At 41.8% G+C, this 15,040-nt stretch overlaps 3 protein-coding genes and 3 pseudogenes across 3 annotated transcripts, besides 8 other annotated features; all 6 read right to left on the bottom strand.

Annotated features, from left to right (window-relative positions):
• Positions 1-902: part of a mobile genetic element that runs on past the window's edge.
• Positions 1-15,040: part of a sequence feature (sequence corresponds to BAC RPCI93-6N20) that runs on past both edges of the window.
• Positions 657-902: a mobile genetic element.
• On the bottom strand, positions 905-1,221 carry Tb927.3.200 (annotated as a pseudogene).
• Positions 1,635-1,817: a sequence feature (T-rich).
• Tb927.3.190 (variant surface glycoprotein (VSG), putative) lies at positions 1,926-3,398 on the bottom strand (the record flags this gene model as incomplete). Its single annotated transcript, XM_838551.1, has 1 exon — positions 1,926-3,398. One exon carries the CDS (start codon positions 3,396-3,398, stop codon positions 1,926-1,928), a length of 1,473 nt encoding a protein of 490 aa, XP_843644.1.
• Positions 5,093-5,122: a sequence feature (AT_rich).
• Positions 5,260-5,315: a microsatellite.
• On the bottom strand, positions 5,516-7,066 carry Tb927.3.180 (variant surface glycoprotein (VSG, atypical), putative; the record flags this gene model as incomplete). Its single annotated transcript, XM_838550.1, has 1 exon — positions 5,516-7,066. The coding sequence occupies one exon, from the start codon at positions 7,064-7,066 to the stop codon at positions 5,516-5,518; it is 1,551 nt and encodes a 516-aa protein (XP_843643.1).
• Positions 8,779-8,825: a microsatellite.
• On the bottom strand, positions 9,103-10,666 carry Tb927.3.170 (annotated as a pseudogene).
• Positions 11,108-12,121, bottom strand: Tb927.3.160 (annotated as a pseudogene).
• Positions 12,854-12,942: a microsatellite.
• Tb927.3.150 (variant surface glycoprotein (VSG), putative) lies at positions 13,217-14,821 on the bottom strand (the record flags this gene model as incomplete). The annotated part of the gene is made up of 1 exon (XM_838549.1): positions 13,217-14,821. The coding sequence occupies one exon, from the start codon at positions 14,819-14,821 to the stop codon at positions 13,217-13,219; it is 1,605 nt and encodes a 534-aa protein (XP_843642.1).

Genomic DNA, 15,040 nt, shown 5'->3' with positions numbered 1-15,040 from the left:
CCCGTGAGGGAAACGTTGACGTCCCGAGGAAAGGCGAGGTGCAGTGTGGTGTGTGCCAAAAAGTGCTCAGTTGCAGGGACTCCCTCATCCGACACTGCAAGGCTTTCCACAAAGGTGAGGAAGTCGAGCTTAAATGCAGCAAGAGCATGAAATTGTGTGCCACGGATTCCCCGCATACAAACACATCCATGTTGGTGTGCCCGACATGCGGAAGGCAGTGTGCTAGCAAAACTGGCCTCACCCTACATCAAAAGAAGATGCACGGTATGAAGGTAGAGCGCGCTGTTACCAGCCAACGCGGCGACTGCGAAGAAACGTCGCTGCACTTGATGAGCTGTCCCGGTTTGAAGGAGTTACGTGTCAGGTTTGCGGTAGAAGGTGAGTGTGTGCAGGATATATGTTTCTCCAAAAGGCTGGCACAGTTTCTTATTGTGGTTGAACGGAGCCGGCCACAGGTGAAGTTCTCCCCTAAGGTAACAGTCATACAACCCACTCTCCCTTTTGCAACTTCCCCCCTTATTGCCGAGTGTGGAGCTAGCAGGAAAAGCACCGGACGCAGGAATAGTCCAGACACCCTCAGAGACAGAGGAGGTATGCAGTCAACAAGCAACAGAAACAGAAAGAGGGGAAGAGAATAATAAACGAATAACAAAAATCAAAACAAAAGGATTGCTGATTGACATCTTCGGGAGAGTCCAGGGTGGGGGGCTTCTCGCCCCATCTGCTGTCTTCCGTTCAACCGTGGAGCTACAACAAAAATTATAGAGGTGTTAGGCTTAATAAAAAAGGGAGACTCTGCCACAGTCGCCAGACCGATAGCATCTCAGGGCTCTACGGTGATGGCTGATGGCCGCGCCAGTGGGGGGAAACTCTCACGAAGGCACGGAGAAAATTCAAAAAAATATTAAAATAACAAACTCACAAAAGCAGCAGCTATACTCAGAGCGAATTGCATATTTACAAGAAAACTGTAATCACGGCATTTAATTTTTTTAACCTCGTTATCTTTTCCACACTCTGTAAACAATGTTTTTTACAATCCTTGTTTACTGCCTTACATTCCGGTTGTGTGGTGAGTTTGCTGCAGTTAGTTTTTCCATCATTCGATTTTATTTTGGTTTGTTTGCTCTGCTGCTTTTTTTTTGGGCTTCCTCCCCTAATGTGCACTTTTTTCTCGTCTCCTTTCGGTTTAAAAACACAAATCTGGCAGTTGAGCGTTTTAGACGTCATTTGCTAGCAACAGGTCGCTCAGGCCTTCTTAAGCCGCTGATCATGATAATTTCCTACTTCCTAATATCTCTCTTTTTAAATTATTTGTGCTTTGAAAGCAAACCAAATCGGAAAACGCTATAGGCCGCGCACCAACGTGAAAAGTAAGTTGAAAAAAATACACCGCAAAATGCAGAGTTGATATTCACAAAAGCGTAAAAAAAAAACAACTCTGGTTGCTGCTGCAGGTGAAAAATATGAAGACGAAGATGTCTGGAGGGTAAATAAAGGTTAGAGTCCGCATCAAAAAAGAGCTACTGCATCACTTAAAACAACTTTCTAACCCTTACAAGAATAACACTCTCTAGCCTCCCTGTTTTTCCTCCTTCCTCCTACTTTCTCGGGTTGGCGGAAAAAAAATCACGAACAAAAATTAAACTAAAATTTAAAAATATATGATAATTAAAAATTGAAAAATCGAAATTAAAAAAACCGATCAAATAAAATAAAAAACATAAAACATTGAAACAAAAAATTCTAACCCTAAAAATCCTAAAAAAAAAAACTAAACCAAAAAATTAAAAAGAAGATGGAACAAAAAGAGAAATTTGACTCATCAAAAAAATTAAAACGCACAGGAAGCTCAGAAAAAACTAATAATATTTCCGGGTAAGTTAGGTGTTATAATATATCAAACAGCAAAAATCCTAAAAGTTTTATAGAAGGAAAAATGCAAACAAAAGAGGTGCCCTGTTAATGACAATAGAATTGCTCCCTGTGTTGTTTGTGCCTTTGCCTTCATTTTCTTCCACTTTCACTCCCTCTTTAAGTTTGCACTTTCCGCCTTTGTGTTCGCAGTCTGCATCCTCTGTGCATTTGGTTTCTTCAGTGTCTTCCTTGCATTTTTCTATTTCTGGTTTGGCTGCTGTTGTAGCTTGTGCTTGTTTTACTTTTGATGCCTTAAAGTCTTGGCCTAGTAAATATGCCAATGCCTCGCTATAGCCGCTGTCCGTGGCGAAACTGACGATGGTTCCTTCTTTCGATGTTCCTGCTACTTTGAATTGAATGCTGACCGTGGCTAGGGGCTCTAGATACGTCTTCTGAACCGTTTCTGTGCTTTCTCCGAAGAGTGTCTTTACAGCCGCTTTCATAGTGTTTGTGTCTGACGCTCCATTTGGGGCACCAGTTACTAGCATGGCTATTTCTTGCACAGTCGGGTTGTCTTGGAGCGCCGTTACTGTTAGCTGACCGATTGTGGCCGCTTTTGTTGGTATCGCAGTCTGGAGCTTGCATAGGGAATGGGCAACAGCGGCCTGGGTTACTAGCAGCTCCTCTGGTGCCACCTCCGGCTCCTTGCAGCCGGTAGCGCTGGCCGGCGGCCTGGAGATGGTTGCCTTGGTTGGTGTCGCTTCGCTGTTGTCCAGTTTGATCGCGCTTACGGCCAGCACATTGTTGCTGCCTGCGTTGCCGTTGCCCCCCGAGTTGCAGATCGGCTGACTTGCCGTTGGGTTGTCGCCATCTGGGCTCCCTGTTGCCTCTGCTATTGCTGTGATCTTCGGCCGCTTAAAGGCGCCGTCCGGTATGCCCTTTATGCCGTCGGCTGCGGCTACGTTCTGTCGAATTTTGTCTATGTCTTTTGTTGCTGAAACTGGCTTGCGGCAGCGTTGGCTGTTTGGGTCTTTTGCAGCGAATTCAACCACGCACATCCTTGAGCTCCCTGCCGTTAGTAAGGGTGTTTGGCCGCCTTTGGCTTTGCTTATGCCGTTTTTGTGCTCGGCTCCGTCCGACATTTTGTGGTAAAGTTCGACCTGGGCTTGTCGTCTTAGCAGCGTCTGCAAAACGTCTTTCAGAGTCGCTGCGGTTGCTTTGTTCTTTGCTTTATTGTTAGTTGCGATTTGTGTTGCTGCAAGGTTTAGTGCCAGGTACTGCCAGTGCCTGTCCGTTCCTGCTGATCTTGCCGCTCCTAAGAAGAATTTCTGTGCTTCTTCAGTAATGCCATCTTCTGCTGTCGTCACTGTTGATATCCTGCTTTCAGTTTCTTCTATCAGGTGCTGTAGCAGCTCTGCTTCTTGGCAAGCGTTTGTTACTGCGTTGTTTGCATTTGTCGCCTCTGCTGAGTCTGCTCCGACTCTTGTGCTTAGACTTGAGGCGACTAATAGAACTAGAGACAACGCCATGCTACCGTTCATATTCCCGTCGTTCTGACTGTGAGGTAACTTTGGGTTAAATCTTTGTGATTTGACAGAGTTCTAGGGGTGAGTTTTATTTCTGTGTTTGGTGCTTTCTTTTTTCAGTTTGGAGTTACGCTCTTTATAAAATTAGAGATTTCTGGGACCACAAGTCCCGTAGCGGCTTTGTGTGGCGTTCCCGGTTTACAACGGCCTGTTCGAATTGGCTTAAGCTATTCTTGTGTTTCAAGTACGCCAAATCCGTCATTGGGTTGCCCTTGATGATTAGTTCACGTTTTTTTTCCGAGTTGTGCTAATTTTTTATTGTTATTGAACTTAGAATTGTGTTGCTTCGAACGTTGTATAGATTTCGTTCTTGCTTAGTTTCTCGTTTTCTTCTCTATGTAATGTGAATCGGGTGTATGCGTAGAGCTGCTATGTACGCATGTTTGGCGGTTCTATTGTCCTACCGCAGGCTTGTTACAGCTGTTCTCTGCGTTGTTTTCTGATCAGAGAAATGTCCGCGAATCCGCCGCTGCGTTTGCTTCCCCGGCGTTTTAGGGCCTTTCTGCATCCAATTTCCTATTACCGATATTGCTTCTGTCACCTCAACTTCGGAAGCCCGGCACTTCAACTTTTTTTATCTCCCCTATTCTATGCATTCCTCCTATCATCTCTAGGTTGTTCGCTTTCGATTTATTACATCCCCCGGCCACGCCTTTACGTGAATATCTTAAACTTTTCACCATGGCTCTATCCAGCAGATTTGCAACAAGCTTAACTGTTTTGGTCACTTATCGCTGACTAAGGCTCATTTGTTTTCCAGTTAGATTCATTAGCTTCCTGCTTTTCACTTGCATTTTATAGACTATTGTTAGTTTTAATATTGCGTTTAGTTGGGCTTCGTAGATTGTATGTGTTTCTTAGCAGTTTTCCCCCTGTGTACAGCATTTGTGCTGTGCTTGATGTTCCTACAGTGCTTTTTTATATGGGCTTGTTTTTTTAAGTTGAACCAATTATTGACAGTTAACAGCCTGTTCTGTAATCTAAAACTTGACGTCACCCCAATTTATAAAATATAACCCATCTTCTCATTGATCTTTAAAGTTTCTATGTTTTGTTACCCTAGTTACCTATCTCTTGAAATGATTAAAAATTTTTCTATGTCTAAAATTGCAACCTTATGATTTTTAGTGGGTTCTATTTTGGTTACGTCCACCTTATTATACCCTTTTTGGAATAACAAAGTAACGACAGTTTTTCCCACAGACGCGTTTTTTTCCTGTAACCAGTAAAAAATGTGCCTGTCGTCGACTTTCTGACGCTTAATATTTGGATATTTGGGTCCAGAGAGGTTTTGTAGCGCTGCTACCGCAGCGTCAATATGGGGTTCAAGCTTTGTGCTAACGACTACTTTTATATAGAGTCCTAACTTTTTGAAGTCTCTTAGTGTCTAGAAACTATGAAAATACGCAATTGATGGAGGGAGAATAAAAATTGTCTTTTCGTTCATATAAGTCCCATTTTACTGCTTTCTTAATGGTTGCGTCAGCAATGTTCTCGTTAGGTATCGTTGTGAAAAACGTGACAGAAACATCAGCTCCGTCCGTTGTGCTGTATCTCTTCCCTACGATCGTGCCCTCCATACTGTGTTTCATGATAGTTGTTTGTTCATTTCTGCGCTTTAGAGCAAGTTTAATCTGCAATACTTCCTGAATTTTTTTAATAATAATATTCTTTTTATTCCTACTCATTCCGTCTCATTCACATAATTTAATTACATTTCCGGAATTGTTTTAAGCACTTCTCTTTTGGCCGGGGCTTTAGTCTTCACTAATACTGTTACTATAATGTTAGCATATGTACTATCATAGCACTCTCCTATCATTTTTATTATTAAAGTTACTATATCAATATTACTACTACTATTATAAATATAACTGATATCCATGAACTAAATTAGAATATATCTAATTTTTTAATACCCGATCTCCATACAACTTTATACCTATATGCTGCTATCATACACATTTTTCATACTCATCTGAATTTCAAAAATTTCACTAATTTTCACATTTTCAACAAAAGGTGTTAAAATATATCAAATTACAGCAAAAAAGTTTAGGGGGAACGTTATGCTAAAAAAGCAAGGCCGCAAACGCAGCAGCACTGAGGGCGAATTTTTTGTTTACTAGAATAGAGGATTCTTTGCAAGTTTCGCCTTCCCATTTGCAACTATCTTTGCAGTTAGCCTTTTTCTTATCTTTGCACTTATCTGTTGTTGTTTCTGTTCCTCCTACAGTTTGAGTTTGTGTTACAGAAATTCCTTTCTCTTTCGCTTTTTTTGAGTTAAATTGGCAGTTCTTTTCTCCCGCTTTAACCTCCTTATGCCAACTGCATATCTTCTCGTCGTTGCATTTGGGTTCGTCAGATATTTTATTGCACTCGCTTTCGGGGGATTTGTCTTTTTGATCTGCTAGTTCGGTTTCTAGTTTTTCTACCTGCTCCGCTGTTTTTCTCTGCCTTTCTTTTCTGACCGTGTAATAATAACTTAAAAGTTTATGGAGTTCGGTCGTGTCTGTGACCGTTCCTAACTCTTTTGTGGTTCCTTTGGCATTGGTCAGGTCAACTATATTCTCTCCTTTGATTTTAGTCCAGAGCGGCTCTAGTTTGTTGTTGTCGCTGCCGAAATAAGTTTTTTTGGCGCTGGCTAGGTCGATTGTTACTTCCTCTGGTCCTTTTTGCTGTGATGCTGCCGCTTCTAGTTTAAGTATGTACTGCATTTCTGTCGATCCCACAAGAACAGCTAGGAGCGTCTGGTCGACTTTTAGGGGTGGTTCGTCTTGCATATCTTGTGCTGCCTTGACTGCGGCGTGGCAGCTGCTCCAGAATTTCTGGTCCTCGTCGCCTGCTCTTGCTTTTATGCCTGAAAGTTTCAGCCCCGTGCTCTGGTCTTCCGCTTCTATTTTCAGCATGCCGTAGCCGAAGGAAGGCTTGGAGCTTGCTGCTGTGATGAAAATGCCTCCATTGCTTTCTGGGTTGGCTTCATGCCTGAATAAGCCGCATTTCGACTTCTTTCCAGTGTTTGCTGTGTTGGTTTGCCCAGCTATTTTTGTGAAGCCACTGTCTACTATGTCGTCGTTGTCTGGTCCGTTGCCAGCTTCGTAGTCGCTTGATTTACCATGCCTGCATCCGGTTGGAGATAGCTCTGCTGCGCTGTCGCTTAGGCAGTACGTTTGCGTGTTGTGGGTCAGCGAGTCGATTGTCATGAGGTAGCTGCTGATGGCTGCTGCACCCTCGCTGGCAAAGCCCACGGCTGTAACCGCCGTCTGTAGATTGGTTTGCTCTTTGTTTTGCTTGCTCACTCGCATGAGCGCCGCCGTTTCGGCCAGCAGCTCTACTGTAGTTTGCTCTTCGGCCGTTGCTCCTTTTAGTCCGTAGATTCGTAGTTTTGCCTCCATTTCTTCCAGCTTGTTTCGGTAGCTAATTTGACTTTCCAGTTTTGTTAGCATGCCTCCGTGTACCTTCCTCAGGGTTACCGCTAGACTGCAGTGAGCCGGCCACGTTGTGAAGTCTAAGACTTCATAGCTTGCGCTGGCTGTCACGGCCACGTAGAGCAACGCCACTGCCACTGTTGTGGCTGTTTTCCACTGTACCAGCGCTATTGCTGCGCGGTTCTGGCAATCCATTCGCGAGTGTATTCGTTTTTGTTGAAACCCCGTTTCTCTTTGGTATATGTGTTGGTTGCTTCTAGTCTTTTGCTGCTTATGTTGGAGGTAAATGTTCGGGGTGAATGTTAAGTACGGTGTCCGTGCCTTGCGTCATCCGGCTTTGTTTGCGGAGGTTGCTGCTTAGCTTCTGGCGCGCTGGCCTCTTTTACGAAAGGTAGAGTTTATTGACCTGGTTGTACTTGTTCGGATTGGTTACATTCCCAGAGGAGGTATGAGCACAAGTTATGCCTTCGCTTCGCCAGGTTCGTTTTCTGCTCGGATTAAGAACACTCGTCTGCTGACGGTTTTAGTCTGCCATACAGTCTGTTGTCTGCAAAAAAATGTAAAATACCAAGCCGCTTCGATCCTCTTGCCGTGCTGCTGTTGGTGATAAGAAAAACGTTTTAATTATTTTGCTGCTCCGCTGTTAAGTGGCCAAGGAAAATGCCTGATTTGAGGTATTTTTTCTCATTTTGAATCGAAAGAAGTCGTTTGCTGTATCGAGAAGAGATTTAACAAGCTGCTTCCTAGTAAAGTTTTTCTTGTGGCTGTCGCGACACACCTAAAAACGTTTTACTGTTTTCTGGAAATAATTGGATGTCGAAAGTACGCTTCTGCAATTGATTTATGTGCTAAGCCTCCTTTAAGTGCAGTTTGACATTAAAAAGTCGTATCTTATAATGCAAAACCTTGTTTAATCAGAATCAATACTGCTCTAAAAGCGCAAGTTTCGAGAAAAACTTGCGTCGTCTAACTTATTACTTTCTTTTTATTTGTTAACAACCTTCTTCTTTTTCTTCTTATAAATTCTGCATTTAGACATACAGTCGTTAGGATAGTCGACCTTGAACGTTATGAGTTTTTAGCTGTTATAGGCGACTCCGGTCGCCTTGTAATATTGTAAAAAGCACTCAGTTTATCCATGAAAATTACAATTTTGATTTCAAGCCAGTTTGCTGTATATATCACATCTGTCATTTAGAGTCTTTCATTGCTTCTACTACACTATAACTTCTGTTTCGTGGATGTTTATGAGATGACGATATAACGCTGCTTGTTCGCTCGTACGCATGACTTTGAGCATTTCATAGATCTATTCTTCTTTATTGTCGGGATAATTCGTCTCTCGTTCTGCACCTGCGATCATGGATGCATGATTTTATTGTGTAACTTCTTTCTATGCTCCACAAATCCTGCGTCAGTGTGCATCATTATGTGAGTTACTCGGTCCTTCAATGGGATAAACTGTTTATCATTAATGCAGTTGGTGTGACGGAATGCTTTTTGAAACTTTATGTACTTCATAAAGCTCCTTTGTGGCCTCGCATCTGCACATTCTTATTCTTGAGTTGCTTTTTGTGACTTGTGTGGTGGTAAACACATCTATTGCTACTGTTGCTACATATGCCGGAGTAAGCCCATTTGGTCTGGACGATGCACCCTTTTCCTTCATTACAAAGATATCTTTTCTCTTGTGTATAGGGAAATGACAATATTCATGTTTATTTTTAAAAGTGTGAATATTACATTTACTTTTTCCCCATTTATTTTTTCCCATGCCTTTCATAATAATATTTTTAGTGTTCTTTGTCACTTCGTCTCATACTTCCTGTCACATTTATTCATTTTCTTCCATAGCTCACTTTCCATTGTATTAACTGAATAAATTTTGGTTTGTATTCTGTATAAACTACTATCATTATTATTATAATTATCATTATTATCATTACTATTATTACTCTCAATTACTCCTCATATTCTTAAAGTGAGAAAGCAAACAAAATACTAAAAATTTCAGACCCTATCACCAATGATTTCTTACCAATATGACACTACCGCGAATATTTTTTAAAACTTTCATATTGTCAATTTTCAATAATTTGCATATTTTCACCTAAAGTTGTTAACATATATAAAAATTGAGCGAATACTAGCTGATTCACTAAAGATAACAAAGTCTCGTAAATTTTATAAAACTGAGTGATCATTTTTAGAGTTCTTAAATGCACCACATTCACAAATGCAGAAACAATGAGAGCAAATTTCTTATTTACGAGGAAACTGGAATCACGGAACTTCTATTTTTCTAGCTCATCTTCACCTTCTTTACCCTTCCTCCATGCACAATTTTGTTTGCCATCTTTTTTCATTTTCACAGGTATTTTTATATTTGTGTTTTGCACACCCAGATGTGGCTGTCCCCTCTTTTGGTTTCTCTCCTGTTCCTTTGCTTTTCTGCTTCTCTTCGGGGGGTTTAGCTTCTCACTTTCCTATGGTTTCTTCAGTTCCACTCCATTTGCAACACTTTGCCTCGCATGCAGTTTTGTTAGTGAGTTTTTCGCATGCTTTTTGCTTGTCAGAATCTGGTGTAGGTTGCGGTTTGTTCTGCGCTTCTGTCGTGATTGGAAGCTCGCCATGTAAGGCCTCTTGATATAATTCTTGCATTTTCACTGCTAGCGATATCAGGCGAGTTTGTTGCCTTTCCCTTTTTTGTAGCAGCTGCCGCCTTGTTTTTAGTTTTGTCCAGACGATTTGTAGCTGCCTTATCCGGACGATTGCTGTTCCTAGCTCTGTTCCTGTGCAAGCTGTTATCAGTCCGTGGTAGCTGACACGGGATTGGCCGCTGGCCGCGCCGCCGTTGCATTCGTCGCCGCTGTCTTCGCCGTTTCCAAAAACATAGGCCCCTTCATTGGTGGCTGAGCCCTTTGTATTTCGGCCAAGGGCCGCAGTAAAAGCCGCTATACTGGCTTCTATGTTGCCTGTCGTTAGCTCTGGCGTTGAGCTTGTTTTGCCGCACACCGTGAGGAGAGCAGTGAAAACCGTTTTGGCATTGGTTGCGGAGTTGTAGGGGGCGGAATAAGCTGCTCTTTCGTCTATGCTTGTGCACATCTGTAGCGTGGTCTTGTCGTTGCCGCTGTCAGTGCAGCAGATGCATACTAGGTCGTTTGCTAGGTTTTTCCCCGTCCCCGCTTGGCCTTTGCACCCGGTTGCGTAGTTGCCTCCGAACGCGTCATCATCTACTGTGGGTTTTGTTTGGCTGCCTTGCCGGTTGCCTCCCAGTATGGCGCTTCTTGCTGCCGCGCGTATTTCTTCAGCATTTGTTGCCAGTTGTCGGTCGACTCCTTGCACTTCGCTCTCTGCTTGTGATGCGAGCTTGAAAGGCGTATTGAGCTTTTTCTGTGTCCCTTTTGGCATCTTGTCCCTTTGTTGCCTTGTGTACTTCTTTTTGTTGGGTTCGCCAGCCAGTTTAGTTTTTTCCATTTCCTGGCGAGCCTGTACCCATTTGGCTATTCGCGCCGCTTTAGCACTGCCATCTTCGGCGCCTGGCGTCGTTGTAGGGGTTGGCACCTCATTGTAGTAGCTTTCGTTGGATGTTACTGTAAATATGTTCTTGACTTCCGTCCATGCCGCTTGCGCTTGGCTGTCTAGGCCATCAGTTTTAACGTCTTTGATCTTTTCCCCGTTTAGCATGTTAGCTATGTGACAAAAAAGGTTGAATTCAACGCCGTTGACATTCTTCCCTGCGCCATGTTCCACCCGGGCCCCACCTAAAGTTAGCAGCGCCAAGATTAGCCACATTAAGCTGAATGCAAAACTCTCGAGTCGCAAATAGAAGAAAAAATCCGCCGTCTAATTTCGACAAAACACAGCTTTCGGTGTTTCCTTCAGACGCTCTAAGAGATTAAACACGGTTTGTTATGCAAACGTTACAAAAAAGTTGAATATTTCAAAAAAATAGATGAAACGGTTTAGCCACCTCAACCTCTAGTTACTCGCCTTCTGCTAGGCTGTCTCTTTAATGTGTAGCTGTCAAAATTTCTGTCGTTGTTTTTATACAGTGAACTGCCGCTATTTAAGTATGAATGAATGAACGTTTATCCGACTATGAGGTTTGGAAACTTCTACAACTAGTTTATCGTCATTAACGATAAAAATTATTTTGGTTTGAATTCTCGCAGCTTCGCACAGGTCAATTATTATCGTCACTTTTATCTTTTTTTGGAAATATATTTTTAAAGCTTGTTTTCCTTTATTAAATACCCATCTTTATATGTCCCATCACAAGTATTTCTACATTCAAAGTCTCATTTTCCTCCATCTATCGCAAGTGCTTGTATTTTCCTCAAATATTTAGTATCAAATTTCATTCTTGCCAATTCTGCATACTATATAAGATTTTTGACGATTAATTTGCCTTCTTTTCTCATGCACTTAGCTGTTACGGAAAGTGAACAAATACCGGCCCTATAATTTCTTCACTATTCGAAATAGAAAAGAATTTCTCCTTATAATCCAATGCAATCATTCCTCTTCTCAAAACAAATCTTTTCCCAACAGCTTCTTCTTCAATAGCACTACAAATAAGTAAAGAATTGTAATAACTCTGGTCCGACCACCACCCGTTGCTCCCTTTCAATAACTCACCAGATGAAAATTAAAGATCTTAAGTGCCTGTACTCTTGCTGTTAAACCTCCACCACTAAGATAAGGTTTTGCACTTGGAGGTGACTTCAGTAAGTGCGGTAGCTTCTTATCCTCCTCTTTCCTGTTTACAACATTGAAATACCAATAACATCTCTGCACATTCTCCTTTTGATCTGAGTTCATAAGCAAATCCAACTGAGGAGCATAACACTCTGATATTGTCATGACTAAAATACTCCACAGCATTTTCATATTTTTCTCCGTCAGTAACAATAACATCAGACCCATCAAACAGTTATTACAATATCCTCATCACTTGTATTCTGTTTTTCTAAATATTGCATAACCCATCTAGTTCTTTTAACATAGCTATACGAACATCCAATTGTAATAATTTCAACATTACTTAGTTTGGAACTCAATATCAGCCTACACCATCCTTGAGTTGCATGAGTTTGTACCATAACCACAAGCACTCTATTGCTCTTATGGCCATTTTCAGCTATGTTTTTTGTCATTTATTTCATCTTCTTGATAAGATAATGAAATTGAACACAATAAAGGAAATACTCAATGTAATCGTAAAGTTCTCAAGATATAAAATGTCATGGCCTATTCTTTATTTAATTTAAGGTTTCTATGAGAAAAAATTTGACACTTTAAGAAAAAACTGAGTTGTACAACAATATTGTTTACTTAAAGAAACTTATTTATACATTTAAGTAACGACTTGATATTTTTATGATATAGGTGTTTAAGAGTGTATGCTTAGTTTCTGCAAACTATCTTTAAGCATGCTATTAGAGGTTCTGTTCAGGAAGCTATCTCTATCCACATTTTGTGCCGCACACGGCGTATATTTCACTATTTCTACATTTATATTTCCACTCTATACATTGTTATTGCTGCTGGAGTAGCCGTTTGCACTGCTGACTCCAGGCATACTAAGAAGGTTGCCACTTTTATGTGATAACGATAAGAACTATTCCGTTTTGTCATGTTGCTAACATTAAAGTGTATCGAACACCCTTCACTACTGCCGTTTTGGAAAACGTTGTAACTCCGTTTAGGCTTAACGCTGAACTCTATTTTCGTCTTATTGGCATTTTCAGCATGCCTTGCAGTGCTGTGACACGCAAGATCCACCTTCATTTCTCCTTGTTTTCCTTTTAATAATGTAATTTCTCTTCTGTCCTCAATCCTTTTGGTTCTCACTTACCAAGTCAGCCAAGCCTGTCATTTAACGTTTGTCGTCGGGTTTGTTAATGCTCCAGCAGGCCACTCAGTTTTTTCAGCACTCTCATTATAATATTCGTATATACACACACTTACAACACACTCTTATCATCATTATTATCATTACTATTATCACTATCATTATATATTATTACTATTACTATTTCCATTATCACCATTAGCATTACTGTAATCTTAACTTATGCCCATAAAACAAACTGAAATATACAAAGTTGGAAAATTGGATTAAATATCATTTGTATACCATATTAAATTATTACTTTGTATCCATAGACATGTTTCCGACACATGTGTATACTTGTATTTTCTAAATTTTACGATTGTAACATATTCATCAAAAATTATTAAAGTGTATCGAAGTTCAGTAAATGTTACCATATTATATCAAAATGGCATATTTTAATGATTTCGTAAAATTGGTCAAAAATCCATAAAATTTTAAAGTACTTAAAACGCTACCAAACAATCAAAAACTACGGCAATCAGGGCGAATTGTTTGCTTGCTAGAAAACTACCATTTCGGCACTTTTTCGCATCCTTGTCATCCTCATTATCTTTACCGCTTCTCCAGCCACAAACAGGTTTGTCTTTTTCTTTATTGACTTCTTCGCATTTGTCTTGTGAGCCATATTCGGAGCATTTTACAGTTGTTGCTGTAGCTCCATCTTTTTTTCCTTCTTTTTCTAGTTTTTCTTTTACTTCCTTTTTCAATGTGCACTTTTGGTCCGCTGGTTTGTTTTCATCGTATTTGCAGCCTTGGCTTTCTAGGTCTTTACATTTGTTTTCGTCATTGCCTGCTGCATTGCAAACTTTCTCCTGATCTTCCGCTGTTTTTGTGTCCGCTTGCTGCGGTGCTCGCTCAGTAGTTGGGCTGGCTGCTGCCTGCGCCTCCATGGCCGCTTTGGCGAGGTTAGCTAGTGTTGTGTTGAGCAAAGTTAGTTTCGCCAGTAGCTCTGTTTTTTGGGCCGCCGCTTGTTCGGCTGCCTTGATTGCTTGTGCTGCTTCTTCCATCGCTTCGGCCCACTCTATTTTATAGGTTAAGGTTGCCCCGGCACCGCGGCCGTAATAGACGCAGCACCCGCTGTTATCGCCGACGTCGCCGTTGCAGCCGTTTGTTGCTGGGTCTCGGTTCGTTTTCCCTAGGATATGTGTTATTTTGTTGCCGTTGGCGGTGCTTTGCGCAATGGTGTGTTGCACGTTGGCAGCAACTGCTCTTATTCTGTCCGCAGTCGGTGCGTTTTTATGGTAACGCGCTAAGCATGTTTGGTGTAGCTTTTTCCAGTCGTCTTCCAGATCCGTTCCTCCTGTTGGGTCCTTGTCTAGTGCTGGGCTTAAATTTGCGCAGGCGGTCTGACCTTGTCCGCTTGTTAGTAACGCACAGATGCACATAATATCTTGTTTTAGTGATTTCCCTGCCCGGCGCTGGGCGTTGGCGTTTCCTGGCTTGCCGCAAACTGCGTCTCTTGTTGTTGCCCCCGCTGCGTCCACTACTCGGACTGAATCGTTTGGTTCGTCCGTTCCGTAGACCGCCTTGTTCATTTTACTGTTGGCTGTGTTTGTATGTTCCTGCACCTTAATTTTTTGGGTAATGTCCACCGTTGCCTGTATGTCGTCAATTACTTTCTTAATTTGCGTTGTTAAGAATCCGTTGTTGAGCGTTTTTTTCACCCTTGCGTACGGCCTCTCTTTCGCCATTGCTTTTGCCGTTGCTGCTTTGTTTTTGTAGTCTGCGAAGGATTGCTCCGTCGCTAGCTTTTGTGCTTTGCCGCCTTTTTTCAGTTTATCCATGCTGTCTTTACCTTCCTGTGCCAGTTCATCCGCTGCTTCCGGGTGGTGTAACGAGAAATTTAGTGCTTGGGCCTCCGCGAGCAAAGCGTCGTTTATCTCTGGTGTGCTTGGTGCGGCGTAGGGCGTCGAAAGTACTGCTACTGCGGAACAAAGCGTGGCGTAAGCAGCTGCATTGTCGCCTTCGTTTGCGGCTGCGGCTGATGCCCTATTAGCTGCGCATATTGCCGCGCATGCAACGACTAGCACCAGTGAGGTTGCCTGCATTGAATTTCTTGGTAGTCTACAAATTATGCTTTCGTTTCCTGTTGAATCCTCAAAGAACTAATAAAGACATATATTAGAATATGCATTATATAAAGATTATTAGCTGCATTTCCGAATATTGTGTTTCTAAATCTGGGACATCACGTACAAAAAATGCATTTTTTACTTATCAAAGAATAGACATTTACTCTGTTTCTGAACCATTTGGTATCCATGGAG

Source organism: Trypanosoma brucei, chromosome 3 (genome assembly GCF_000002445.2).
Source record: "Trypanosoma brucei brucei TREU927 chromosome 3, complete sequence".
NCBI classification, from domain to species: Eukaryota; Euglenozoa; class Kinetoplastea; order Trypanosomatida; family Trypanosomatidae; genus Trypanosoma; species Trypanosoma brucei.
The sequence above is the reverse complement of the archived record's forward strand: the minus strand, read 5'-3'. Positions and strand labels throughout refer to the sequence as shown.